General features: G+C 45.7%; 1 protein-coding gene across 2 annotated transcripts in view; it reads left to right on the forward strand.

Annotated features, from left to right (window-relative positions):
* IL16 (interleukin 16) overlaps nt 1-27,809 on the forward strand; it is a 97,864-nt gene that overhangs the window by 20,715 nt on the left and 49,340 nt on the right. For both annotated transcript variants that reach the window (XM_047736113.1, XM_047736114.1), the window contains exon 2: nt 6,036-6,448. In XM_047736113.1, the coding sequence (XP_047592069.1) occupies nt 6,036-6,448 (413 nt within the window). The remainder of the gene's footprint in view (nt 1-6,035; nt 6,449-27,809) is intronic.

The following is a 27,809-nucleotide window of genomic DNA, read 5'->3' on the forward strand; positions in this document are numbered from 1 at the left end:
TCAAGGACGATAGACTGGGTGACACCCACCCTTTCCTCAGTCAACATTCAAATGCTCGTGTCTTCTGCAAACGCTGTCACAGGCACACCCAGAAAGAATGTCTGACCAGCGATCTGGGCTGTCACGGAGAATTGTCCATCATACATCTCACCTTAGCCAAATGGTGGGGAAAGGAGTTTCCCATCCTCACTACCAGCTGGGAAACAGCCCCGAGGTGTCTCACCGTTTGCCCAGTCCAGTGCCTGCGTCCAGACACACATGCCCAACCAGTCCCAGCCACAGGCCCCGAAAGAGCAGGGCCCTGAACGTCCTCCCTTCATCCCGCCTCCGCGTCCCTCTTCGGTTCAAGACAGAAAACACCCCCTGGGCTGCAGTGACCCAGCTTGAAAAATTGCCTTTGATATAAGACACTGTCGGGGAATTCAGAAATTTGAAACACATTTTATCAGCGAGTTCGCCTTTCTCCACATGGTTATTTACCCTCTCGAAGTTCTCCAGTGAATTAAGTGTATTCCATCCAGATGGAAACACCATGGCCTTTCCTCCAGGGTTGACTTTGCCCAGCAGAGCGACAGACACGTCATGCTTTTCAGCAAGTGCTGAATGAAACTAATGGGAAGGGCGGGCAGGTGGGCGGGCTTACCGACCCTGCTCCCTGGCACAGTCCAGAAGTTGTTCAAACTCCTTTAAAGGAGGAACTGGCCATTTCTTTGCACTTTGGCTTTATTCTTTTGGCTTTTGTATTTTCTATAGGGATGGCAGCGCAGCCAAGGTCAGTCCTGAGGTCCGCTGAGGACCGTGACGGTGCGTCAGTCCTCATCCCTCTTTGGGGTGCGGTGGCCTTGTGTGTGTTCGGGGACAGCCCTCCAGCCCCAGCACTCTGTGGAAGGGGTGGCGGATGAGCTCAGATGGAAGGAAAAGGCCCCCAGGGAGTGGGAGAGCCGTTTCCTGGGCTAAAGCAAATCCTTCGGGTTTTTCTGCCAGGAAGTGAAAGTAGCTGGTTCTGTGGGCGTAGCCATGCTGGAAAGCTTTTCTGCACGTCCCCAGGAAGCCTCTGGAAGAGACCCCTAAGGTCGTCTTGCGGAGAACTCACTAGCGGCAGAGAAAAACCGACAAGAGCCTAGCAAACACCCTTGGAACCTAGAGCAAAATCCCAGAAAACACACTGCCCAGGCCTTGCAGGCCGCTGGAAGGCTGCTGCACCGCAGGGAGAGGCACGGGCTTGCCCCCAAGCTCTGCTGACATTTGGTCCCAGTAGGAGCCAGAGCTGGTTCCAATGTCCTGAGCACAATTACCAAAGCTAAGCAGAACCATGTGACCACGGTGCTGTGTTTCCAATTATTCTCTCTCCCTTCTCTCTCCATCTTGCCCTCTACGCCAGGCCTAGAGGGAAAGCAGTCTCCCACCCAAGTCCAACTCTGGCCACTCCTCTACAACCCTTTTGCTATTAGTCCCTCCTTTTGTTACATTTGCCATAAAAGCAAGGTTCATTTTGAAAACCATCTTTGCTCTGGACCAAAGGGTTAGCCCCCGGCCCCCAGCATACCACCAGCGTCCCATCTCATGGCCTCTGCCATCCCCACAGGAGAGCCAAGTCTACGCAAAGTCACAGTTCCCTCCAGAAAAGCTTATTTTAAAAAACTGACAGTACTCATCAGACACTCCTGCAAATGGTCCCCTGGGATTAGCACAGTGTCCACGGAGGAATGTGACCTGTCTGCTCTCCTAAGTCCCGCATGCAGCCAACTTCTCCACCACTGAGTGAGGCACACAGCCTTGCACCTGGTCCTGAAGTCTCCAAGTGTTTGTGTCCCGGAAAGCACCCATCGAGGGAGCCCGTCTTTGCTGGGATGCTGTGGTGGGCTGGGAGAGAACGGGAACCGGAAAGGGGATTGGACTTGCGTTCTATGAATCCAGGCACACAGTGACAGAGCTTGGTGGGAAAGAATGCAGAGGCTTTTATATGAGAGACTGGCACTTGAGAGGAGAGATTCGGCTTTGACTGCAGGTAACTGGCTCCTCTCCTAGGCTTACGGTGGGATGAAAGTTTCGAAAAGACTCTTTGTCCCTGGATGTTACTGTTTTACTTTACGTGTGCCAGTAGCATCAGAGAGAATGGTTATTCCAGGAGGATTTTTTTTTTAAGCAAAAAGAGAAACTTGCATAGTGGGCATTAGGTATGGCTGGATCTAGGTGCTCATATTACATCCTTTAAATTCATCCTTCTCACTCTTTCTCTCTGTCCTCCTTGCTTTCTCTCTTCTTGTTCCCTACCTGTTCTCCAACCTCTGTGAGCTCTACACACCCTGTGTATAGAAAGTAGCTCTCCCCTCTCAGCGGCCCTCAGCAACTCTGTATTTATATCTTCCCCATCTAATACCAGTGCAAGTCCAGAAGGATCGTAACACACAACTTTGATTATCTTTCAATTTTCCAAATGCCTGATGGACCAGGGCTGGCTATGAGCAACACATGTGCATGTGCACACATGCACGCACGTATACACACACACATACATACACACACACACACACCCTTCCTTCTCCATGAGGCTCAGGTAAGCTATGGGGAGTCCTCATGAATTTGAAAAAAATGCAAAGTAATTTATTGGGCACCTGGGTGGCTCAGTTGGTTAAGCATCTGCCTTTGGGGTCCTGGAATCGAGCTCCACGTTGGGCTCCCTGCTCTGCAGGAAGCCTGTTTCTCCCTCTCCCTCTCCCCCTGCTTGTGTTCCCTCTCTAGCTGTGTCTCTCTCTGTCAAATTAATACATAAAATATGTTTTTAAAGGCAAAAAAAATTGGATATAAATATGTAAATACTCATAGTGACCTTTGCGTTGTGAGTTACTAGTTCTGGGGAGTTGAACCCACAGAATCAAAAGAACTCCTATTTTGGGGATGATGGCAGGGAGGAGAGCATTCAGCATTTGGATTTGAAAGGTGACAGCTGGGGTAAAGCTGAGTAACGAGAAGGGAAAAAGAAAACACTAAAAATTGAACTTTACGTATTCTACAGCCAGTAGATCTGAGCCCTGCCTGTCTGGTTTTAACAAATCCTCTCAAAACGGAACAGGTTCCAGGCAAGCGGACTGTGTCCTCTGGACCCGGGTTCATGACTTAGGGGCACATAACATGCAGAAGTGATCAAATGAGAGTTTCAGTGGTTTCAGGGGAAGGAAGCCGACTGTGGGCTGTGGCTTGAAGGGAGGTGAGCCTGAGGAGAGAAAGTGCAGGGTGTAAAACATTTGTTCAAGAAGATAAAAAGGAATAGTGTTCCCTTGTCAGCATGTGTCAGGGTTAGGGTTAGTGTTACAATGTGTTACCATGCTAGATCTTGTGTTAAGAATTCTCACTGTAACAAAAGACAAAGAGGAAAGAAGAGATGAAGAGGATAAGAAAGAGATAATGAGAGGAGGATGTGGAGTTGACACATAGTTGCTTTTCTTTTTTTTTTTTTTTTGCGAGAGAGCACGAGCATGTGAGCAGGTTGAGGGGAGGGGGAAGGGGCGGAGGGAGAGAGAGAGAATCTTAAACAGGCACCACGCCCAACGCAGAGCTCAACGCAGCGATCAATGTCAGGACCTTGAGATCATGACCCGAGCCGAAATCAAGGGCTGACTGAGCCACCCAGACACCCCTCGACATAGTTTTTTGGTTTTTTTTTTAGATTTTATTTATTTATTTGACACAGAGAGAGAGATCACAAGTAGGCAGAGAGGCAGGCAGAGAGAGAGAGGGAAGCAGACTCCCCGTTCAGCAGAGAGCCCGATGCGGGGCTCGACCCCAGGACCCTGAGATCATGACCTGAGCTGAAGGCAGAGGCTTAACCCACTGAGCCACCCAGGCGCCCCCACAGTTTTTTTTTTTTTTTTTTAAACAGAAGCAATCTGCATACGTTGCTGGAGACCCAGTGTGGAGGAGAGATTAGGAAACCTGCCCTCCAGAGGGGGGATAACCAGTGCCCGTGTGAAGCTGTGGAAGAGAGCAGGTTCTAGACTCATGCTGCCTGGTTTAATTCCTGCTGTCACCGAGCCCTAGCTGTGTGATCTCGAGAAAGTGACTTAACCTATCTGTGCTTCGATGATCCTTTTTGTGAACCGAGGATATTAATGGAGCCTGCTGTAGATTTTTGTGAGGATGAAATACTAAAAGCACTCAGAGCAGTGCCTGGTGCATCACGAGCCCGGGTAATTATTATTATTTGTTATTATTTTGCTGGTGCTGGTGCTGGGGGAGTGGGAGCCAGAGAACAGATGGTGGTGGGGGGAGGGCGCAGCCTCAATGGGAGGGCAGGTGTTCCACCACCGAGGGTGTGGACAGTATGTGTGGACAGCAAAGACACGTGCTAATTCGATAGTAGGAAGCCGGGAGGATTGCTCTCTGAGAGCTTCTGCATTTGCACGGGGCAGGAGGAGACATTCTCTGTCTAGGATCCAAAGGGAGGGAAATCCAGTTTCTAAGAAGGGAACGTTTTGAAATAGTCGTTGCTGAGAGTGTAGGATCAGACTAACCGTGGAGACGCCGGGCAGCTCTTGGCCAGAGCTGGGGGTCTGATGGGCAGCCAGGGATGTCCCATGGCTATGGTCTGCTCGGGGCTGGGGTGTCCCTTGTGCTCGGGGCTGGGGGTGTCCCACGCAGGGTTCAGCACCTGGAGCCAGGCATGGGGCTCAGCACAGGGCTGACTCCACCTGCAGAGGGGGGTTCTCCCTTACTTAAGCTGGGAGGACATAGCATACGGGACTTGAGATGCTGGGAAGATGGTGGCTGGATGAAATGGACCAATATCCTAACATCTGGTTAGTTTGTACTAACGTCTCAAGAGCGACGCCAACATATACTGGGCTTTCCCACATTTTTTCATTCATTCTTTTGCAGTCATGGCTGAGGTTGCTGTAGATGGTGAGTAATCTGATGACATTAAGGAGCTGATACAGAAAATGATCACTGGGTGCCTCATGGGGGTTGAAGAAAAACAATCTTCCTTTAAGAAGGAATTCTCCTTGCGGGGGCTCTGGAAGGGCTTCTAGTTAGGAACGTTGGAAAGGCTCTGCTCTTCCTTATTCAACCCCGGCTGTGCCCCTGCAGTGGCCCCACGGTCTGCTATTCTGAAACCGGCTCTCCTTTGTGGCTTGGGCCCGAGTCAGGAGCTCTGGATGGACCCCTTCGCCACCTGCCTCGCGGAGACTGAAGCCGAGGGAGGGGCCTCATGGTGATGCGGAGCAGGGCGGGCTGGGAACCGAGGGACGGGGTTGACAGGTGTCTGAGGCCAGTCCTCCCTCTGTCGGGCTGGGAGAGCTGGGGGCGGGAATGGACGAAGGAGCAGGAGCCTCTGGCCGGGTTGTGACCTTGGGCCCTGGGAAGGGCACACTGGTTTGCCAAGCACCTGCTGCGTGAGGGTGTTCCCCCCGCGCTACCATCTCTTAGATGCCATCAGCCCTGGAGGGTCGGCACCGGCCGACACTATGTCCCAACCCGGGTCATAGGCTCTGCATCTGGAAAGGAGGACAAGGCAGCAGCCGTCCTCAGATGGGGCTCCTGGACTCTGGGGTTTCTCTGGAGATGCTACAGGACTCACCAGGGGTGGTGCAAGGGGACAGGCAGGTACATCCTCGTCCCCATCACCCCGAACCCGCTCCATAGACTGGAGCCCCTGCAGACTGGCTGGAAGCACAGATGTCACAAAGCTCGGACCTCTGTCTCTAAAGACATCCCGGGACTCTGACGGCTGCTTTCTGCCATGGCGCTTTGGGCCTTTGGGTCTGCATTTCTCTGTTCTGTGCCTCGGTTTCCCTGTCTGCAGAGTGAGGGTTTGGATAAGAGAAGCTCTGGCCTCGGGGAGTGGAGGGGGTGGTAAACACTTGGGTCTCCCGGACCCCATGAGGTGGGCCACGTGGGCGGGCCAGTGCCACCAAAGTTCGATCTCCCCCGTGCCCTGCCACACGGGCACCAGCTCCCGTGGCTCTGCTCCAGGCCTCTGTCCCACTCCACTTGTCAGTAGCAAGTCACACTGCTTCTTTCCTTCCTCTTTCCTCCAGGGACCCACGACGTGGCAGCTAAACCCAGTCCAGTCACCACCCGCCACCCAAGGGCCGCAGACCGGGAGAAGAAGAAGGGCAGCCTCACCTCCTCTCTGAGGATGGACCCGCACGGCCGTTCTGGAAGGAGCAGGAAATCTACAAAACTGCGGTCCATCTCCCGGTCCCTGATGCTCTGTAACGCTAAGACCAGTGACGATGGTTCAAGCCCCGATGAGAGATACCCGGATCCCTTCGAGATCTCCCTGGGCCAGGGCAAGGAGGGGATTTTCCACTCATCTGTGCAGCTGGCAGACACATCGGAGGCCGGGCCCAGCAGCATTCCTGACCTGGCGCTGGCCTCCGAGGCGGTTCAGGTCCAAGCAGCTGGGAGTGACCGAGGCAAGAGCTTCAGGAGGCTACTCTTCATGAAGGTACGCCCAGGGCCGGCACGGTCGGAAGAGTCTGTGGTTGGTTTCGGGGGCTCCGAATGAAGGTCTTTGAACCCCTTTACTCGGGGGTCAGGAAGGCAGAGAGTTCTAATTCTGAACAAAAGCAAGGAAGAAGCTGAGGCAGGGCTCACCAGAACGGTAATAATGAGCATGGTAGTGAATCAGGCTCAGTTAACCTTCTCACTTGAGAGATTCAATGAGATGCTGTGTCGGTGGGAGGGAAACTGAGCCTGGGTCCCTGCTGGAAAATGCTGGGTAGTGGTCAGTACACTGGCATGTTCTCATCTCAGGCAGACACTCTCTGGCATACGCGCGCATCTCAGGTCACTGACTTACGGGGCCCCGGGCAAGGAGCAGACCTCACGTACTTGGGGCAAGGACGAGGGGATCAGTGCGTTTGCTCTCTGAGTGCTGACCATGAGCATTTGCCAGGTGCCCCTGCCGGTCCCCACACGGGTGTGAGTGCTGGAGCAAACAGGAGGTGAGGGGTCAAGGAAAGCTGAAAATTCGGCCAAAATTCAGAATGACTTCTCTTCCATTAGGACATATTTCAAGTTGTGTTATCACAAGATGGAAATTACTAATAGAGGAGGATAGAGGCTGATTCTCTGTCCAATACTGTGCCTTCAGCCTTCCATCCAAGGTGGGATTTCTCAAGGGTCCAAGCAGCCCAGAACCTTGGAGCTCATGCGGCTTACCCGGCAACAGGCCAGCCGGGAAGGGTCTGTCCCACCCCTACTGGCACGGGCACACGATTGTCAACAGAAAGTCGGGAAGACATTCCAGTCCCCATGGAGGGGATCCAGGACCTTTGCACAGCTTGCTTCCTTGAGGAGGAAATCCATTGCTTAGCATGCATACAATAAACACTATCAGGGACCATCCCTCCAGGTTGGGCTGTTGGGCTCCAGAGACGGGATAGCCCTGGAGGTCTCCAGAGTTAAGCAGCTTCCCCAAGAGCCTCACTCAGCACGGGCTGCTCTGTCACCCACGACATGACTTCTGCTGGTATGGCCTGAGCCCTCCCAATAGGACAGGAGAGGCATGGACTGAGGCTGGGAGGTGGGGAGCGGGTAATGTGCACAGCTGAGTCCCGCGGGGGGCAAGGATGGTCCAGGAAGCCTGGGAGGGCTACTGGCCAGTTTGGAACCCAACCCGAGCTCTTGTTTTCCTTCCGAGGAGCACAGGTGATCCTGAGCCATCCAGGCTAGAGTTCTAAGCAACTGAGGGTTCAGTGTCTGGGCGGGTCTCCTATCAGGAGCGCCAGGACAGGACATAAGGGCAAAGGTGACAGCTGGTCCCGATGTTCTTCCTGGGGGTGCCTCAGTGTTGAATAACACCCCCCTTCCTCCCCCTTTTGGAGGGACACTCTAGTGCCTGCCCCAGCTCCTGCCCCGCCCTGTGCCCTGGTGTGACTCAGTTGGCCCAGATGGACTCCTCAGTGTCCAGCAGCGCCGTGGTTACACTGATTTCAAAACAGTATCTGGAAAGAGGCCCCGTGACATCAGTCTCTCCTCTAGAAACGCCTCATATGAAAATTAAAGAGGAAGTTAGACGAACAGCCAAATTGAAAAAAAAAAAAAAAAAAAGCCTTTTTGGAGGCCCTGTGCTTGGCACAACGAGGGCTGAGGAAATGAGTGCCGGGGATGTGCCGGGGCTGGGCGGTAATTCGCAGAGTCTGGAGTGAGCATCGAACCCACGTTGGGGCGGGAATGTGCAGAGTCCGGAGCGAGCATCGAACCCACGTCGTGTGAGAAGGCGCTGGTGAGGCTCCTGCTTCAGGGGGAGCTTGCAGGCCCCCGGAGGTGAATTTAAGTGGAAGAACGTTGATAACTAGACTCTCTAACCCAACAAACAAAAATACTCAGTTTATCAGGCCTAGACCTTGAAAAGGAAGAAATGCTCAGACCCTTTGGCTACTCCAGACCCACTTTTTTTCCGAATGGAAAGAGTATTTCAAAATGCCCTTTGGGTAGGACGTCGAGCCAGAGGGAAGGAAGCTCCGGCGGGTGGCACTGAGGCCTCGCCCAGACTGTGCTCCTCCTCTCCCTCTTTGTTCTCCCTCCTGTCTCCTTCCTCCCCTTTCCTTCTGTTTCTCCAAACGCTGGCTAAGCACCTGCTACCTCTGGGCTATAGCTAACTATCTACCCCCTGGGGGTTAAGAAACTTATTGGAAACTGTTCCTTCCCTCAGGGAGCTCGTGCTCTGGAGAAGGGGACAGGTGTGAGCCCAGTGAATCCTGTCCCTTGTTCCCTCGTCCAAGCCATGGCATTCCTTGTTTTGCTTTCTTAGGGGAGGGTCTCACGCAGAGGAGGAGTAACAGAACTATATCCTCGAAGGAGCCCTGTGGGCTGTCTTCCATGTCCCTGGAGCTCTGTGCAGTAGCAGGGCTTATGCTCCTCCGATGGCACCTCCCTGGAGGTGAATGGGTCCAGCCAAGTGACTGCGAAATCTCGGTGATCCCGGAAGGTGAGGGTGAGCTCAGGTCGAACAGGGGTCCTCCTGCCCGCCCCTCCCAGAGGCTCTGCCCGTGTGGAGAAAGAACGCAGGGAGTGCAAGGAGGGACCAGAGCGGCGGCGGGTGTGCAGGTCGGATGAGGGCGGGAAGACAGGGGAGATCGTGGAGGGAGGGAGACATGTCTGCGTCCGCCAGCGGAAGCCTGGCTCCAGATGCACGAAAGGGAACCTCTTTGTTTCACTTTTTGAAACACATTTTTTAAAAGATTTTATTTATTTGAAAGAGATTTTTTCAAAAGATTTTATTTATCTATTTGAGAGACAGAGAGTGTGAGAGAGAGATCATGAGCAGGGGGCAGGGGTAGAGGGAGAAAAAGACCCCCCACTAAGCAGGGGAGCCCGACATGGGATGATCCCAGGACACAGGGATCATGACCTGAGTCAAAGGCAGATGCTTAACTGACTGAGCCGCCCAGGAGTCCAGTTTCATTTTAAAATTATTATTCTTTAATACTTTAATTCCAATGTTGTTCACATACAGTGCAATATTAGATTCAGGTGTACGACGTAGTGATTTACCACTCTCCTACCTCATCCATGCTGATCACCACAGGTGCCCTCCTCGGTCCCCATCACCTGTTTCCCCCACCCTCTACCTTCCTCCCTGCTGGTGACCAGCAGTGTGTTCTCTACAGTTAAGAGTCTGTTTCTTGGTTTGTCTCTCTTTTTACCCTACGCTTATTCGTTTCTTAAATTCCATTTATAAGTGAAATCGTATGGTATTTGTCTTCCTCTGAGTGATTTATTTCACTTTGCATAATACTCTCTAGCTCCAGCCCTGTTGTGGCAAATGGCAAGATTCTATTCCTTTTCATGGCTGCGTAATATTCCACTGTGTGTCTATACCACATCTTCTTTATCCATTCCTCTATCGATGGTCCTGTGGGCCGATTCCATATCTTCGTTACTGTAAATAAAGCTGATATACATACTGGGGTACATGTATCCCTTTGAATCAGTATTTTTGTATTTTGGGGGCAAATACCCAGTAGTGTGATTGCTGGGCCGTAGGGTAGCTCTAATTTTAATTTTTCGAGGAGCCCCATGCTGTTTCCTGCAGAGGCTGCCCCAGTGTGCACGCCCACCCACAGTGCACGAGGGTCCCTTCCTCTCCGCGCCCTCACCGACACTTGTTTCCCTCGTTGTTGATTTTAGCCCTTCCGACAGGTGTGAGCTGATGCCTCATTGTGCTGATTTGCATTTCACGACGGGATCTTTTTATTTTTTTATTTTATAGTTTTAGAAGTTGCATAATTCCCAAAGCAAGTCAAGTATTGCAAAACCAAACCGGACTGCTCCTGGCTGGTCCAGGTCTCCCCGGGAGGCAGGACGACAGGATCCTTTTAAAGAAGTCATCGTCTGCTGCAAACTCAGGAAGGCATTTCCCCACATTCCTCCTAGAAGCTGTGCTGCTTTATCTTTCACATTTGAATCTTTAATTCACATGAAGTCGATTTTGTATGCGTTGTGAAATACATATTTAAACGTTTTTTTCCCTGTACAGGTATCTGGGTGATCCAGCATGATTTTTTTTCCCCCTAGCATGATTTTTTGATGAGCCTGCACAGGCTTCCCTGCAGAGCGGTATTATATAAAAAATTCAAGAACCGTATCTGTCATCTGTCTACACACGTACCTATCATTTGTCTCTCTGTCTTTCTGTCATCTCATTACAATCCATTAGTCTTTTTTTTTCCTCCACACTAATATCACACAGTTTTAATTATGACAGTTTTATAATTTTTTTGATATCTGGTAAGTCCTCTAGCTTTGTTCTTCAAACTAGACTCGGTTACGCTATTGGGATTTTTATGGAATTGCCTTGACTCTACAGGTTTATTTGAAGAGAACTGATACCTTCCAAGTATTGAATCCCCCCGTCCGTCTGCACGATAGAGCTCTCCCAAGTCTGACTCTAGTGTTTACGTTTGTTTTTTGCAAGAGACAATCATGTTTCCACTATGTTTGAATAATCAGAGCTCTGTCTCCTCCTTCCAATTTTTATACTTTTTCTTCCTCTGTTTCACTGGCCAGCGTTGCCAGTGGCACCTTGTCTCCTTCTGATCTCAAGAGAAAGTTTCATTATTTTGCAAATAAGTATGATGCTTGCCCTGGTTTTGTTGTAGACGTCCTTTATTGGATTGAGGAAGTTTCTCAGTATTTGTATTTAGAAAAGAAGACTTATTTTTCCCCACATCAGTTGTCCAGTTTTATCAAATGATTTTTTCAGCTTTTATTGAGATAATCATACACTGGGTTTTTTTTTTTTTTCCTACTTTTTTCTTATGAATGTGGTAACTTGGATTGATTGACTTTTTAAAATCTTAAGACAACGTTACACTCCTGGCATCCCAGGATTCAACTTAGCTAAGATCTGTTATCCTTTTGGTGCAACTGTGGCTTTGATATGATAATGTTTTGCTTGTGAGTCTTGCCATTTCTGTATGTGGGAAAGAGTGACCTAAAATTTGTTTCTTGTGATGCCCTTGTCTGGTTTTCATATCATGAGTGTGTATGCTGGCCTCATGAAATGAGTTAGGAAACATTTCCTCTTTTTCATCTTTTGGGATGGTTTGACTAATACAGGTGCTATACTTTTCTGAACGGTTGGGAAAATTCACCTGTGAACCCATCTGGGCCTGGAGATCTCTTTGCGGAAAGGTCTTAAATTTTCACCAAATCTACTTAATAGCTACAAGAATATTCAGGTTTTGTTTTTTTTTTATTTCTTCCAGTATCAATTTTGGTAACATGCATTTTTGTTCCAGAAATTTTTTCAACCAAGTTTCAGAATTTATTAGCGTAAAGTCATTTGTAAATCGAAGTACATTTTCACTGGCATTTTTGTTGAGATAATGGTTAGATTCACATGATGTTGTAAAGAACAGTTTGGAAAAAGATGCCTGGGTGGCTCAGTCAGTTAAGCATCTGGTTTAGGCTCAGGTCGTAATCTCAGGGTCCTGAGATCGAATCCTACATCGGGCTCCCTGCTTAGTGGGGAGTCTGCTTCTCCCTCTGCCTCTGTGATCTCTCTCTCTCTTTCTCTCTCTCAGCCTCTCTATCTCTCAAATAAATAATTTTTTTTTTTTAAAAGAAGAATACAGGGAGATGCTGTGTACTCTCTCCCAGTTTCTCCCAAGGGTAACGTTTTGCAAAACCGTAGTAAAATGTCACAACCAGCACTGGGACATTCACACAACCCATTCATCCGATTCTGACGGCCCAGGCTTTCCCTGCACTCCTATGGGGGTGTGCGTGTTACCTTTCAGAGATCTGCAGGAGCTGGAGTGGCTGCCTGTTCCTCCCCCATACTGATACTTTGTCTCCTCTCTCTCTTTCCCCTTCAATGCATCTGCCATTCCAGAGCGTGTCCATTCTCCAAGGACCAGCTTCTCATTTTGTTGGATTTTTCTGTCCATGGGTTCTGTCTAATTAACCCCTGCCCTTACCCTTACCATTCCTTTCCTCTCCATTCTTAATGTCCAACGTTTTGTTCTTTTTTCCCTAGCTTTTTGAGATAGCAGCCTGGATAATTGATCTGCAGCATTTTAATTTTTTTGTAATTTACGGCTACGAATTTCCTTCTAAATTTAGTGGCTTCATCAGTAAACTCTGAGAGTCCATGTTTTCATGATTTTAGATAGTATATGTGTTCTATTGTGATTTCTAGGGTGACCCGTTTATTTAGAAGTGGGTTGTTTAATTTTCAGGCAGCTGGGGAATTTCTAGTGTGTCCCTCTCTATACTCATTCTTAGACTGATTATTCTAGAGTCAGAGAAGAGAGCGTATTGTAAATAAGTTTAACCGTGGAAACTTCTTGAAACAGAGTATGCAGGTTGTTTTTGTGGCAGTGTTCCATGCATGTCTCTTAGATCAAGTTCGACAACCACATTTTCCAGATCTGCTTCCCTTTCCTGGTCCTGTTCTTCTGTTGGTTGCTGGGAGATGCGTGTCAGTCTCCAGCTAGGACGGCGGATCTGTTTCTCCCTTCAGTGCCGTCAGTTTTTGCTTTATACATTTTGAAGGTATATTTTATGTGCACAGACATTTAGAATTAAAAAATATTTTCCTGGGGTATTATCACTTTATAATAGACAAATCTCCGTCTTCTGTCTAGTGGTGATTTTTGCTAAAAAAATTATTTGCTATTAGTAAAGCTTAACCTAATGTCTTTTGGTTATTTTCCCCTCCTTTTTTTTTTTTTAATCATCAACCTGTGTTTGTGTATTTAAGGAGTATCTCATGTAAGCAGCATATAATCGGTTCATTTTCTTCCACCTACAATCTTTATCTTCTAATAACAAGTATTGATTTACACTTGGTTTTCTCTCTCCCGTTACCCTCTTTTAGGTTAATATATTTTTTTACTACTCTATTTCCCCTTTGACTGGCTTGTCTGTTAAAAAAAAAACATTTTTTCACTATTCTTTTAATCGTTAAAATATAAAACATAATCCTGAATGTGTTTGAGTCTCATATAAATTAGTACTTTTATTCGTTCTCAGACAATACCGAGGCCTTAGAACACACACCGTCATTTACACCTGCCCACTTTTTTGACATTATTCTCATGCATTTTAATTCTCTGTATACACGAATCCCAAGAACAGGTCCTTATTATTGTTCTGTCCAGTCAGTGCTCATTTATGTTAGTTCCCATGTTTACCTTTTCCATTATTCTTTCCATTATTCATCATTCCTTCCTACACTTCCACGTCTCTCCCGGCATCACCGTCCTTCTGTGGGAAGCAGACCTGCCTCTAAGTCTTAAAACATGTATTCTTCCCTCCTACCTGGACAAATGTCCCTTCATAAGAACGCAGATAGTCAAGTTCAGAGGAATGCTCAGGGTTCGTCACCAGAGTGAGGGGACACAGGACAGAGCCGTCTCCTGGCTCTGGGTGGGTGGCCACTGTGCCCTCTGTCCGGCTGCTCCTGCACTGCCCAGCGCCCTGTCCAGTGTGGCTGCCTGCAGTTCTGTAATCGCTGCTCCCAGCAGGGTTCATCCTAGGGGTGTGCACACCAAGGGTGTGACTTGTCCTTGGCAGGACAGATGAAGGGCAGACCAGGAGGGGTTGGGGCCCAAGCTCTGCTGGGTGCAGTCTGATGCCTCCTACCACACCGGTTTCTGACTTTCTCTCGGGCTAAATATTACCGGATCAGCACCCTGGCCTCAGGCACTGCATTTGCTCAGCTTAGAGCGGGCTGTCCTTTCATGGAACTGGATGGGATTGGGAACTGGCACCCAGTACAGCTCTAGAAATACTTGTGCAAAGAACGGTCACATCAATGAGTACAGCTGAGGCAGAGTGTCCTGACGGAGCCCGAGTTTGCCTTGGCTTTCTGAGCCGTCGTGTGGGTGTCCGCTGCACCCCACTCTGGGCATCTCGCCTGCTGGGGTCACCGGACGCCCCATCTGGGAGGGCGGCTGTGGCAGGGGAGAGCAGACATGTGGGAGGTCCTCCCTCAGGGCAGCCCTCCTAGAAGAATGCAAAATGCTTTGATCCACATGGGAAAGGCCTCTGTAGTGGGGCCCGTCCTGCTTTTCTTCACAAATTCAAAATATCGGTTAGGCCAAGTCAGCACTCCCGCTGTGTGACTCAGGCTGGATGAGGTCAGAGTGAGCATCTGAGTCGGGGCTTGTGTGGGGGGGCGGAGGGAGGGTGGTCAGGGCCTCCCTGAGTGGCCGAGTTCCTGCCGTTCGCCGCCTGGGAGCCGCTCAGCCTGTGGCTTTGAGGCCCAGGCTGCCTTGGCTGGGGGGGAAACCCAATCCTTTGGCCGCTTGCCTCTTCCTGCCGCAGAAAAGCAGCTTGGAGAGGCTGAGAGCGGCCCCTGGGAGGGAAGATCAGGGCTCCAGGACTCCCACGGAGCAGCAGCCACACCCCCCCGTGTGTGGCGAGGAGGATGGGAGGGACGGGTGGTCCATGAGCCAACAGTGGGAGCGGAGGCCGCAGGTGTGATTCACAGGCACCTGCTCCCCCCCCACCACCACCACCGCGGGACTTCTCGTCCCTGTTTCCATTCTCAAAGGACATTTGGAACTCTTGGCCTGGAAGCCGGTCTTTTGAATCTCATTGGTTCTACTGGGACCCCTTTGGTCCGTGAGAAGGGGTTTGAATGGAAAGAAGACGACCACAGGGGAAACTGGGAGGAAGTAGTAAACCACTGATGTTTTCAATTCTGCTTCTCGATATGGCCCTCCTTATGTCCATTCCAGTCCACCGAGGGCTTTCCCTATTCCTTGCGTACGGCCCACTGGTTACTGTCTCTGAGCCTCTGCCCTTGCTGCCCTCTGCCTGCACTAACTTCCCGACTTATTTCCATGAGCCCTAGCCTTGGCATCCTCTCTGTAGGGCTCAGCATCCGTGGACCATCTGTAGGAAACTTTCTCTGACCCTCCCCTCCTCCTGCACCCTGAGCTCAGCCATCCCTACGGGAAACAACCTTCTCCTTCTGCATTTCAGGCCTCCCGATTGCACGACACCAATGTATCACAGAAACACACACGTGTCAGGTTCCCCCGAAAGAATGGCAGCACCGGCTCCGGCAGGAAGACCTGACTATCTGTTGGTGCTTCCGCCCAGCTTAGGACAAGTCTGGAAGAACGTTAAAGGCTGCGTGAGAATCCACCACATAGATGAGTTGGAATGTATGACTTCAGGATCTTTAAAAAATACTTTAGGAAATGTCGAGACTATAAAAAGGAATTTATACAATGTACGTACCCTCTAAAAGAAAAAAATGAAGATACCCTGCATACTTGCATTCCAATCCCCAAGTTTAAGAAGCCAGTCTTGCGTGAACTTGGAGGTCCGCTGAGGGCTTCCGTCTGGAGCCAACATTTCTGCCTCTTCCCTTTGCTTCCTCCTCCATCGTTTCTCTCCTCTCTCCGATCCCACAGACCCCTGGAACATGACTTGGAGCTCTGTCTCGGTTCATTTATGAGGTCTGATAGTTTTCATTGCAGGGGGCTGAACGTACCCCCACGTTGGTGCTGGAGTTCTACTACCGGGAGTGACGTGCAGACAACGGACTCCCCCGAGGCCCCCTGGTGCCCCTCGCCTACACACAACTCTCTCCAGGGTCCCCTCTGCAACCAGTGGGCCCCGCCGCAGGTAGGGGTATACCTTTTGCTCCAGCCATGAAGCATAGTTAAATAGTTAAAGAAACTCACGAAGGGAAAGCTGATCTACTAGCTTTAATTCTGTTTTTACCCATTCTGCCACGTTTCTTCCCTCTCTGAGCTTTCCAGCTGTTGTCATTTTCTTTGTATTCGGAGATACTCCTCCAGCCATTCCGTAAGGGGGAGATCTGCTAGCGGAGCCTCTGCTGGCTTTCCCTTCACCTGAGAACATCTTTATTTCCGCTTCCTCCCAGAGGGGTATGGTCGATGGATAGAGGTTATACAGTTGACATAAACTTTCCTGCACTTCTTCCTTCTGCTCCCTCCCATTTCCAGATGTGAAATCCGTCATTTGTGTTAGTGGGTTTTTGTTTGGTTTTGTTTTTATAGATGTGTCGTTTCTCTCTGGTTGTTCTTCAGGCTTTTTTTCTTTGTCTTTAGTTCTCAGGGATTGGATTGTGAGGCACCTTGGGGTTGATCTCTTTGGGTTTCTTATATTCAGTTCTTTAAATCTCCATGTGCTGTTTAAAAAAAAAAAAACCCTTCTACTTCTTTGTGGATATCTCCTCATTTTTCCTTCGTTTGGAGAGAGTTGGTAAGTGACCGTTACAGCATTCTTTCAAAAGATTATTTATTAATTTATTTGACACAGAGAGAGACAGCGAGAGAGGGAACACAAGCAGGGGAAGTGGGAGAGGGGGAAGCAGGCTCCCCGCTGAGCAGGGAGCCCGATGCGGGGCTCGATCCCAGGACTCTGGGATCATGACCTGAGCCGAAAGCAGACACTTAACGACTGAACCACCAAGGCGCCACCCCCGAAAGCATTTTTATGTAGGCTGCTTTATAATCCTCCCCAGAGGATTCCGACACCAGATTCGCCTCAGTGTTGGCATGAACTGTTCACTTGCTGTCGTTCAAATTATGTGTTCCTGGTTCTAGATGCTGAACGTGACCATGAATTGTATCTTGGCTATTTCCACTAATATGTTCAGTCCCTTGATCTGATTTAACCTTGTGTTTCAGCAGGCGGTACCTACTTAAATTTAGCATGTGGTTCTGGACTACTTTTGTGGACTTCTGTTGTAATGACATTTCGGTGTTTGGAGCTTGCCGTGTTATTCTGGTCGGCTCTATTTCTCTGGAACTACTGGGCTTCTCACGTGCTCCTTGCCGGTCCGTCTGCTGGGGTGGACAGACCTCACAGGCGGATGGACCTCCCGAGCTGGCGTCCTCGCTCTGCGGTGGGGCCCGGGTCAGCCTGGGGCTCTGCTGCTGCCATGACTGGATGGAGTTGAGGCCACAAGCTGGTGCCCTGGTTGGCTTCCTCTGGTCTTGTTGATCTCCCCCCTTTCCTGGCCTTTTGGGCAGGCAAGAGAGAACACTTTTGTTTGTTTGTCTCTTGTGTTTGTCTACCTGCCATGCTAGTTTATGGGTCTCTCCAGCACCTAGTCTGGGTGTACAGTAGGTCAGCAGAAAGCCAGGGAAACTCGCTGTATTGTTTAAAGTCCTCAGTTCCCTCCCCATTAGCTGTCTCCTTTCTGGCTTTCAGAATTCTTTTATTGCTATCTGTTGAATAACTTCCAGGGTATTCAGTTGTATTTAGCAGGGAGGAAGAGAGTGGGTGGACGCCATCTTGTCCTGGAACTTCAGGAGTGTCCGTGCTACTGATTTTTGAGGATAATATAGATGGAACCCCACAGTGACTGCTCCTTGGCAGACTTGCTTCTGTTACTCAAATATGTTCTAGAAATTCACTCATTCCGCTTTGTTTTGTAGTTTATTGATTTTTTTTCCCCACTGCTTTGTGGTATTCTATTGTGTGAACACACTCTTTATCCATTCTACTATTTTTTTTTTTTAAGATTTTATTTATTTATTTGACAGAGAGAGAGAGAACACAAGTAGGCAGAGAGGCAGGCAGAGAGACAGGAGGAAGCAGGCTCCCTGCTGAGCAGAGAGCCCAATGCGGGACTCGATCCCAGGACTCCGAGATCATGACCTGAGCCGAAGGCAGCGGCCTAACCCACTGAGCCACCCAAGCGCCCCTCCATTCTACTATTTTTAAAAATTAACGTGTAATGTATTATTTGCTTCAGGGGTACAGGTCTGTGAATCATCAGTCCCACACACCTCACAGCACTCACCATAGCACACACCCTCCCCAATGTCCATCACCCAGACACCCTATCCCACCCACCCCTCCAACCCCTTCAGCAACACTCAGTTTGTTTCCTGAGATTAAGTGTCTCTTATGGTTTGTCTTCCTCCATGGTCCCATCTTGTTTCATTTTTTTCTCTCCCTCCCCCTCCCACTCCCACCCTGCCTCTCAAATTTCTCATATCAGGGAGATCATGTGATAATTGTCTTTCCCTGATTGACTTATTTCAATCAATAATAATTGATTAGCATAATACCCTTAGCATAATACCCTCTAGTTCCAACCACATCGTTGCAAATGGTAAGATTTCATTTTTTTGGATGACTGAGTAGAATTCTCATATATATATACATACACACACACACCACATCCTTTTAATGTACTGTTGGATCCCATTGGCTAGTATTTTGGTGCGAATTTTTGCATCTGTGTTCATCAAGGATATTGGTCTGTAATTCTCCTTTTTGATGGTGTCTTTGCCTGGTTTTAGGATCAGGGTAATGTTGACCTCATAAAATGAGTTTGGAAGTTTTCCTTCCATTTCTATTTTCTGGAACAGTTTCAGGAGAATAGGTATTAATTCTTCTTTAAATGTTTGGTAGAATTCCTGTGGGAAGCCATCTGACCCTGGACTCTTGTTTGTTGGGAGATTTTTGATGACTGCTTCAGTCTCCTTACAGGTTATGGATCTTATGGGTCTGTTCAGGTTCTCTATTTCTTCCTGGTCCAGTTTTGGTAGTTTATATGTCTCCTCCTTTTTTCCCAGATTGTCAAATTTGCTGGTGTATAGTTGCTCACAATATGTTCTTAAAATTTTTTGTATTTCTTTGGTGTTGTTGTGATCTCTCCTCTTTCATTCATGATTTTATTAATTTGGGGTTGGTAAGTCTGGCTAGGGGTTTATCAATCTTATTAATTCTTATTAACTAGGAGAACCAGCTCCTAGTTTCATTGATTTGTTCTACTGTTCTTTTGGTTTCTATTTCATTGATTTCTGCTCTGATCTTTATTATTTCTCTTCTCCTGCTGGGTTTAGGTTTTCTTTGCTGTTCTTTCTCCAGCTCCTTTAGGTGTAGAGTTAGATTGTGTACTTGAGACCTTTCTTGTTTCTTTTTTTTTTTTTAATTTTATTTATTTATTTGACAGACAGAGATCACAAGCAGGCAGAGAGGCAGACAGAGAGAGAGGAGGAAGCAGGCTCCCTGCTGAGCAGAGAGCCCGACGTGGGACTCGATCCCAGGACCCTGAGATCATGACCTGAGCCGAAGGCAGCGGCTTAACCCACTGAGCCACCCAGGCGCCCCCCTTTCTTGTTTCTTAAGAAAGGCTTGGATTGCTATATACTTTCCTCCCAGGACTGCCTTTGCTGTGTCCCAAAAGGATTTGAACAGTTGTGTTTCATTTTCATTTGTTTCCCTGAATTTTTTAAGTTCTTTAATTTCCTTGTTGACCCATTCATTCTTCAGTAGGATGTTCTTCAGTCTTTATTACACCTCATTAATAGCTTTTTTAAAATTTCATTTTGGTTAGATTTTAGTTCTCTTCTTTCTCCAGAACCCCTTTTGGAGAAGGGTTTTTTTTAATTTATTTTATTCTCCAGAAAGGGACTCTGTAGTATCTTCCATGCTTTTTTTGAGCCCAACTAGCACCTCGTCATTCTGAACTCTAGTTCTGACACCTTGCTAATGACTATATTGATTACGTCCCTAGCTGTCGGTACTGTCTCTTTTTCTTGTTTTTGAGGTGAGTTTTCTTGCCTTGTCATTTTGCCCGGATAAGAAGAGATGAATGAGAGAACAAAATACTGAAAGGGTAGCAACAACACCAGAAAAATATACACTAACCAAATTGGAAGAGACCTGAAACTGGGGGGGGGGGGGGGTGCTGGAGAGAAGAAAGGAGAAAACAACAACAACAACTGGTGAATAGAAGAGAGCCACACACTTGATTTTGGGTGTATTTTGGCCTGTTAAACTGCCAAAGGCAAAAACTGCCTCCCAAAATTTTAAAGAAAGAAAAATTTATATATATACAAAAATAAGGGTAAACATGATGAAGGGATGCAATATGACTGTAAAGATCAAAATTAAAAGAGATTCTAAAAAAGAAATTGATAAGATAAGAAGTTGTTTGAAAAAAAGAAAAACAAAAGAGGAAAAAATGTGATCAGGCTGGAGACTAGAACAAAGTCATGTGCTCGATTTAGGGTATATTTTGATCTGTTAGAAGAAACCGTATCCCAAAATTTTAAAGAAAGAAAAACCTATCTGTATACAAAAAATAAGGTTAAATACAATGAAGGGATAAAATAGGACTATAACAATGAAAATTAAGAAAGAGTTTTTAAAAAGACATTGATAAGATAAAATAGCTTTAAAGAGTTAAAATAGGAAGAGGAAAAATTTAAAAAATAGAATAAGAAAAAAATAAAATAAAAAAAATCTAACTTTGAAAGACTATAGAATCATGGGGAGAAAGCTCTGAATTCTGCGTTGTTGCATTCTCCTAGCTGTGGAGTTCTGCAGTTCTCATTGATCAGTGAACTTGGTCTGGCTGGATGTTCTTGCTGATCTTCTGGGGAGGGGCCTGTTGCTGTGATTCTCAAATGTCTTTGCCTGATGTGGAACTGCATCTCCCTTGCCAGGGGCTGGGCTAAGTAATCTGCTCGAGTTTGCTCTTGGAGATTTTGTTCCCTGAACGCTTTCTGTACCGCTTTGGAGGACTAGAATGAAAATGGCAGCCTCCCAATCTCCAGCCCAGAGGATGCAAGAGCTCGGGGCCCCACTCCTCAGTGTGCCCTCAGATAAAAGCAGTCAATCCCTCCTGTCTCCCTGGTCTCTGGCTGCACTCTGAGCTCACCTGGCCTGTGACTGAACTTTTCTATTTTTGATGCAAGCCCTGTTTGGAGTCTCCAAACCTACCACTCAGCAGATTCCTGCAGCCCTGCCCCACCCAGAGAAAGGTGAATCTCCCCATATCTGCCACTTGTGGGGTCCCTGCTCAAAAAGTAGTGGCCCGACTGTGCTCTGGATCACAGTTTAAGGTAACCCCAAGCTGAGAGCCTACTCCCTCCCTGTGACAGGTAGGATGGACAGAGGGAGACGGGGAGACAGAGAATCTCAAGCAGACTCACAGAGCTCAATGCAGGGCTTGATACCATGACCCTGAGATCATGACCTGAACCAAAATCAAGAGTCGGACACCTAACCAACTGAGCCACCCAGGTGCCCTATGACGTTCTTCATTTTAATGGGAAATTTACCACTCATATGTCTATAGTTTGTGCTGTTTTGCATCTTGCTTCAAATTTTTATCCATTCCTAAAGTAAACACGTTTTATTATAATGTTTATCTTCTTCTATTGTCCTCCGAACATCTTATGGTTTTGCCTTTTATATTTATGTGTTTAATCCACCTGGAACTGATGTTTACGAATGTGGGAGTATGTTACATTGTTGACCAGTTGTCCCAGCCCCCTTTGTTGGAGTGTTCATCTTTCCCCTCAAAAGTACAGTGTTATTTCTCTTACAAATCAGATTTCCTCCCATGAACATGCAGCTGTTCAAGGCTCCCTATTCAGCTCTGTTGGTCATTTTATTATCCTAATGTCAAAATTCTACTATCTTAATCACTACATTTAAAAATGAGCATGTTCTCTTGTATAGAAGTTTCTCTGTCTTTGCTTACTTAAGTATGTGTCTATTTGACACCCTTTGATTCTTGATTAAAATTTAAGGATCTGTTTTTAATGTTCTAAAAAACACTTGTAATTTTGATTCATACTATGTTAAAATTATAAATGACTCTACAATATTAAGTCTCCCATTTTTTTTTAAATTTATTTGACAGACAGAGATCACAAGTAGGCAGAGAGGCAGGCAGAGAGAGAGAGAGGAAGGGAAGCAGGCTCCCCGCTGAGCAGGGAGCCCGATGCGGGGCTCGATCCCAGGACCCTGAGACCACGACCTGAGCTCAAGGCAGAGGCTTAACCCACTGAGCCACCCAGGTGCCCCAAGTCTCCCATTTTTGTAAATATAACTTATCTCTCCATTATTTAGGACTTATTTTATGCCCTCCAGTAAGTTTTGTAATTTTCTTCAGAAAGATCTTTTGTATCTTTCCTTAGATTAGTTCCTAGACATTCTTTATTTTCTGATACAATTGTAAATGTTACTTCTTTTTGTTTTTTTAAAGATTTTGTTTTATTTTTTTGACAGACAGAGATCACAAGTAGGCAGAGAGGCAGACCCAGGGGTGGGGGGAAGCAGACTCCCCACCGAGCAGGAAGCCTGCTGCAGGGCTTGATCCCAGGACCCTGGGATCATGACCTGTGCTGAAGGCAGAGGCTTTAACCCACTGAGCCACCCAGGTGCCCCTAAATGTTACCTTTTTAAAGAATTCTATTTTCTAACTATTTTCTGGCATTGTTAATGCAATTTTAAAACAGTTTTTAAAATTAAATTGTTTATTTCAAGATTATTGTAGATTCACCTAAAGTTGTAAGAAAATAACATGGAGAGATCCATATATCTTAGCTACTCTCAAGGGTAACATGTTGGATAATGATAGTATAGTATCACAATTGGGTTATCGGTATCAATGCAGTCAATGTACAGAATATCTCCATTCCTTCAAGGATTCTTCATGTTGCCCCTTTATAGCCACCTCCCTTTCCACCTTCACCCATGGCAACTATATCTACGCTTTCATCATTTCAAGATCATCATACAAATGGTATCAGATGGTGTGTAATCTTTGGGGACAAGAGTGGTACAAATAGTTACACGTTTTATTTTCAAAGAAACTGCCCAACAATTTTCCAGAGTGACCATCCCATTTCATATACACAAAAACAGAGTATGAGTGATCCAGTTTCTCTGCATTCTTGACAGTATTAGATGCCACTATTTTTTATTTTAGCCATCCTGGTAGGTTTGTAGTGATATCTCACTGTGGTTTTAATCTTCATTTCATCATGGCTGATGGCATTGAACATCTTTTCAGGTGCTTATTTGCCTCTTCAGTGAAAAGACTGCTCATGTGTTTTGCCCATTTTTGAGTTAGATTGTTATTTTTCTTGTGGATTTTTAAGAATTCTTTACAAATTCCAAGTACTCATCTTTTATTGTACATGTGGCTTGCAAATATTTTCTCCAGAACTTCAGCTTGTCTTTACATCCTCTTAATGTGAACTTTCATAGAGCAAAAGTTTTTAATTTGGTTGAAGTCCAGTTTATCAATTTTTCCTTTTATGAATTATGTTTTTGGCATCCAGTTTAAGAATTCTTTCCCTAGTGCTAGATCCTAAAAGTTTTCTTCCATTTTTTTTCTAAAAGTATGCATCAAATAGACATATACTTAAATAAGCAAAGAGAAACTTCCATACAAGAGAACATGCTTATTTTTAAATGTAGTGATTAAGATAGTAGAGTTTTGACATTTTCTAAAATTTCTATAGTTTACACATAGTTCCATTTTGGGTTAATTTTGTATGAGATGAGAGATGTGGGCCAAGCTTCCTCTTTCTCCACCTGCCTCCCCAACCATATAAACATTCACTTGGTACAGAATTGTTTGTTAAAAGACCATCTTGCCTCCAAAAAGTTGTGTATGCTTCTTTGTTATAAATCAGGTGGGTATATTGGTGTACATCTATTTCTGGGTTCTCTTTTCTATATGTATATCCCTCTTCCAGTACCACACATTTTTGGTGACTGTAGCTACAAAATTCATCCTGAAATCAGATAGGTGCATTTTTCCTATTTTATTGTTCTTTTTTCAAAGTTGTTTTTAACTATTCTAGTCTCTTGTCATTTTCATATAAATTTTAGAGTAATTTTGTCTATGTCTATAAAAAATCTTGCTGGGATTTTAGCAGGAATCACATGAACTTTATATGTGAATTTGGGGAGAATTAATCTTTGCTGAGTTTTCCAATCTATGAATATGGTTATGTCTCTCTATCCACTGAGATCTTTGATTTCCTTATTAGTGTTTTTTTTTTTGGTTTGCAGCTTACAAGTCCTGTATATGTTTCCTTATACTTATGCCTAACTATATTTTGAGTGATTGTAAATGGTACGCATTTAAATTTTAGTGTCTCTGTGTTCATTGCTCATAGAAAGAAATAGAATTGATTTTTGTTATGTCTAGTTTGTATCCTGCAAATTGTTGAACTCATTTATTCTATGAATTATTTTCATAGATGCCTTGGGATGTTCTATGTAGACAATCATGTAATCTACAAATAAGGGCAAATTGGTTTCTTCCTTTCTGATGCCTTTTACTTTTGTTGTTGTTGCCTTATTGCAGTGGCTAGAACCTTCAGTACCAAGTTGAATGAGGGTTGAGATTAGTTATTCTTGCCTTGTACCCAATATCAGAGGCAAAGCATTCAGTTTTCCTCATGAAGAGTGTGGTTAGCTATGGGTTTTGTGTTCTCCTTTAGTCCTGGTGTTCTGAGAGTGTATGTTATGAATAGGTGCTTAATTTCATCAGATGATTTTCTGCATTGTTGATACGATCATCTGATTTTTCTTTGTTAGCCTGTTAATATGGTAGATTACCTTAATTGATTTTTGAATAAACTATCACTGCATCCTTGGAATAACCCCACGTGGTTATCAGGCATAGTTGTCTTTATCCACTGGTGAATTTTATTTGGTAGTATTTTGCTAAGGATTTCTACCTCTGCAATTACAATAATATTGATCTGTAATTTTCTTTTCTTTTTTTTACTGCCTTTTTCTGGCTTTGGTACTAAAGAAATACTAATATCAGAAAATTAATTGGGAACTATTCTTTCTTATTTTCTGGAGAAGTCTGTATGCAATTGATGTTAATTCTTTAAACGTTTGGTTGAATTCTTCAGTAAAACCATCTGGCCCTAGAATTCTCTTGCTTGGGTGTTTCTTAATTTTTACAGACTTCTAAAGATTTCCTAACTTTTTCTTGAGTTGATTTTGATGAAGTTTTTTTTTTTTCTCAGATTTTTTCATTTTACCTAATTGTTCAAATTTATTCCATAAAGTTGTTTATAATATTCTCTTATCTTTTTAATCTGTATTACATATGTAATCATGTCCCCTCCTAACCCCTCATGTTATTTGTTTTCTCTCAATTAATTTTACTGAAATTTCACCAATATTTTAAAATATTTTCCCAGAACCAAGCTTTAATTTTGTCCATCCGCCTCTTGCATGGCTCATAAATCTTGTTCTTATCTCTAGTATTGTTTCTTCCCTTTCCTTTGAAAATTAGTTCATTAATTATTTTCAGCCTTATCTCTCTTAAAATAAGCATTTAAGATGGTAACTTCTTCTATGAGTATAGCTTTATCTTCAGCTGCATTTCACAAGATTTGATATCTAAATTTTCGTGATCGTTCAGTTCCAAATGCTTTAACATTACCAACATAATTTCTTCTTTGACCAATGAGTTATTTAGAAGGTGTGATTCTTAATTTTCAGATGTGTGAGTATTTTCCAGTTAATCTTCTGCAAAGTTTTTTTGAATTACTTTGATATAATTGTAGATTCCCATACGGTGGCAAAGTACAAGTAGTACACCTTCACCTAGTTTTCCCCAATGATGGCATCTTCTATGATAACTATGTAGGACATTCAAACCAGAAATCTAACACAGTTATGATGTATGTGTAGTTCTGTGCTGTTACCCCACATGTACATCTGTGTAACCACCACCCCAGTCAAGATACAGAGCAGCTCCATCCCCCCAAACCCCTTTACACTGTCCCTTTACCATCACACCCAGCCTCTGACCACCCCTAACCTCTGGCATCACAAATCTGTCTTTTCATCATGCTTTATGGCTGACGGTGTTGTTGTCAGAAAGCATGGTACTATGCCAGGCCATTGTAGTTATTGACAATTGTTTGACGACCCTATGCACGATTATTTTTTACAAGTTTTTATGCATGTTTGAGGAGAAATTGTAATCTGCTCTGGTTAATTGAATTGTTTAAATAGTCTACACACTTTCTGATGTGTATCTGCTTGATCTAGGAGTATCTAGGGAGCAGGTTAAAAATCTACGCCTTCTAACAAAATCTTGTTATGTCCACGTGGGGGGGGCTATAGAATATGCAAACAAGCTTAGAATTGTATCTTCATGATCTAAAGCAGGTATTACATGGTGACTTTACCTGTATTAATCTTTTGTTTAAATCTCCTTTTTCTATAAAATGATACCAGAATTATTTTGATCAGCATTTGTCTGATTTAGCTATAAGAGGAATAATTGACTGTCTTGGACTTCTTTAAAATTAAGAAGACTGCTGGGGCACCTGGTTGACTTGGTTGGTTAAGCATCTGACTCTTGATTTCGGCTCAGGTCATGACGTCAGTGTCCCGAGATCTAGTTCCACATCAGGATCTATGCTCAGCATGGAGCCTGCTTGTCCTTCTCCCTTTGCTCCTCCCCTGGCTCTCTCTCTCTCTCTCTCTCAAATATGTAAATAAAATCTTTAAAAATTTTTTAAAAAGACTGCTCTGTGAAAGACAGTTATCAAGGGAATTAGAAGACAAACCACAGAGTAGGATAAAATCATTGCCAAAAACACAACTGTTATCCAAAATATACAACATATACATTGTTGTGTACATGCACACACACACAAATCTATGCAGGATTATTATCCAAAATTTACCAACAACCTAATTAAAAAGTGGGCCAAAGTGTAAATACCCCACCAGAGAAGATCTACAGATGGCAAGTAAGCACCTGGAAGGACGCCCCACATCAGAGGGCATCAGGAAATGCAGAAGAAAACAACAATGAGCCACTACTACATACACAGTAGACTGGCAGCAATAGGGAGCATTGAGGACACCTGCTGGTGAGGATGTGGAACAACAGAAACTCTCACTACCCCAGGCGGGAGGGCAGTATGGCACAACCACTTGGAAAGACAGTTTGCTGGTTTCTTAGAAAACTGAACAGAGTCTCGCATATGACCCAGCAGTTGGGCTCCTTGGCATTTAGGCAAAGGAGCTTCAAACTTGTGTCCACACAAAATCCTGCATGCGGGTGTGTACAGCACCTTTGTTCATAATTGCCCAAATCTGGAAGAAACCAAGACAGCCCCCAACAGGGGAATCCGTTCATACACTGCGATGCAACCCCACGATCGGATACTGTTCAGCCCTGAAAACAAGTGAGCTGCCAGGCCCTGAACGGACATGCGGGAACTTTGCATGCGTATTCCTAAGAGAAAAAAGCCAGTCTGAAAAGCCTAGCACTGTGGGATTCCATCTACATGGCATTCTGGAAAAGGCAAGTCTATGGGGACAATGAGAAGATCGGTGGTTGCCCAGGGTGGCCTGGTGGAGAGGTAAATAGGCATATCACAGAGGTGGTGAAGTCTATACTCGGTATGAGATTACAGGGGTGGGTACCTGCCGTTACACATTCGTCTAGACCCACAGGCTGCACACAACGGGGAGGGGACCTCAGGCAAGCTGTGGAATCTGCCTGATGATGATGTGTCTGTGTAGGTTCATCCTTGGTAAGGAATGTGCCCTAC

The sequence above is a fragment of the Lutra lutra genome, chromosome 7 (assembly GCF_902655055.1).
Source record: "Lutra lutra chromosome 7, mLutLut1.2, whole genome shotgun sequence".
NCBI lineage: Eukaryota > Metazoa > Chordata > Mammalia > Carnivora > Mustelidae > Lutra > Lutra lutra.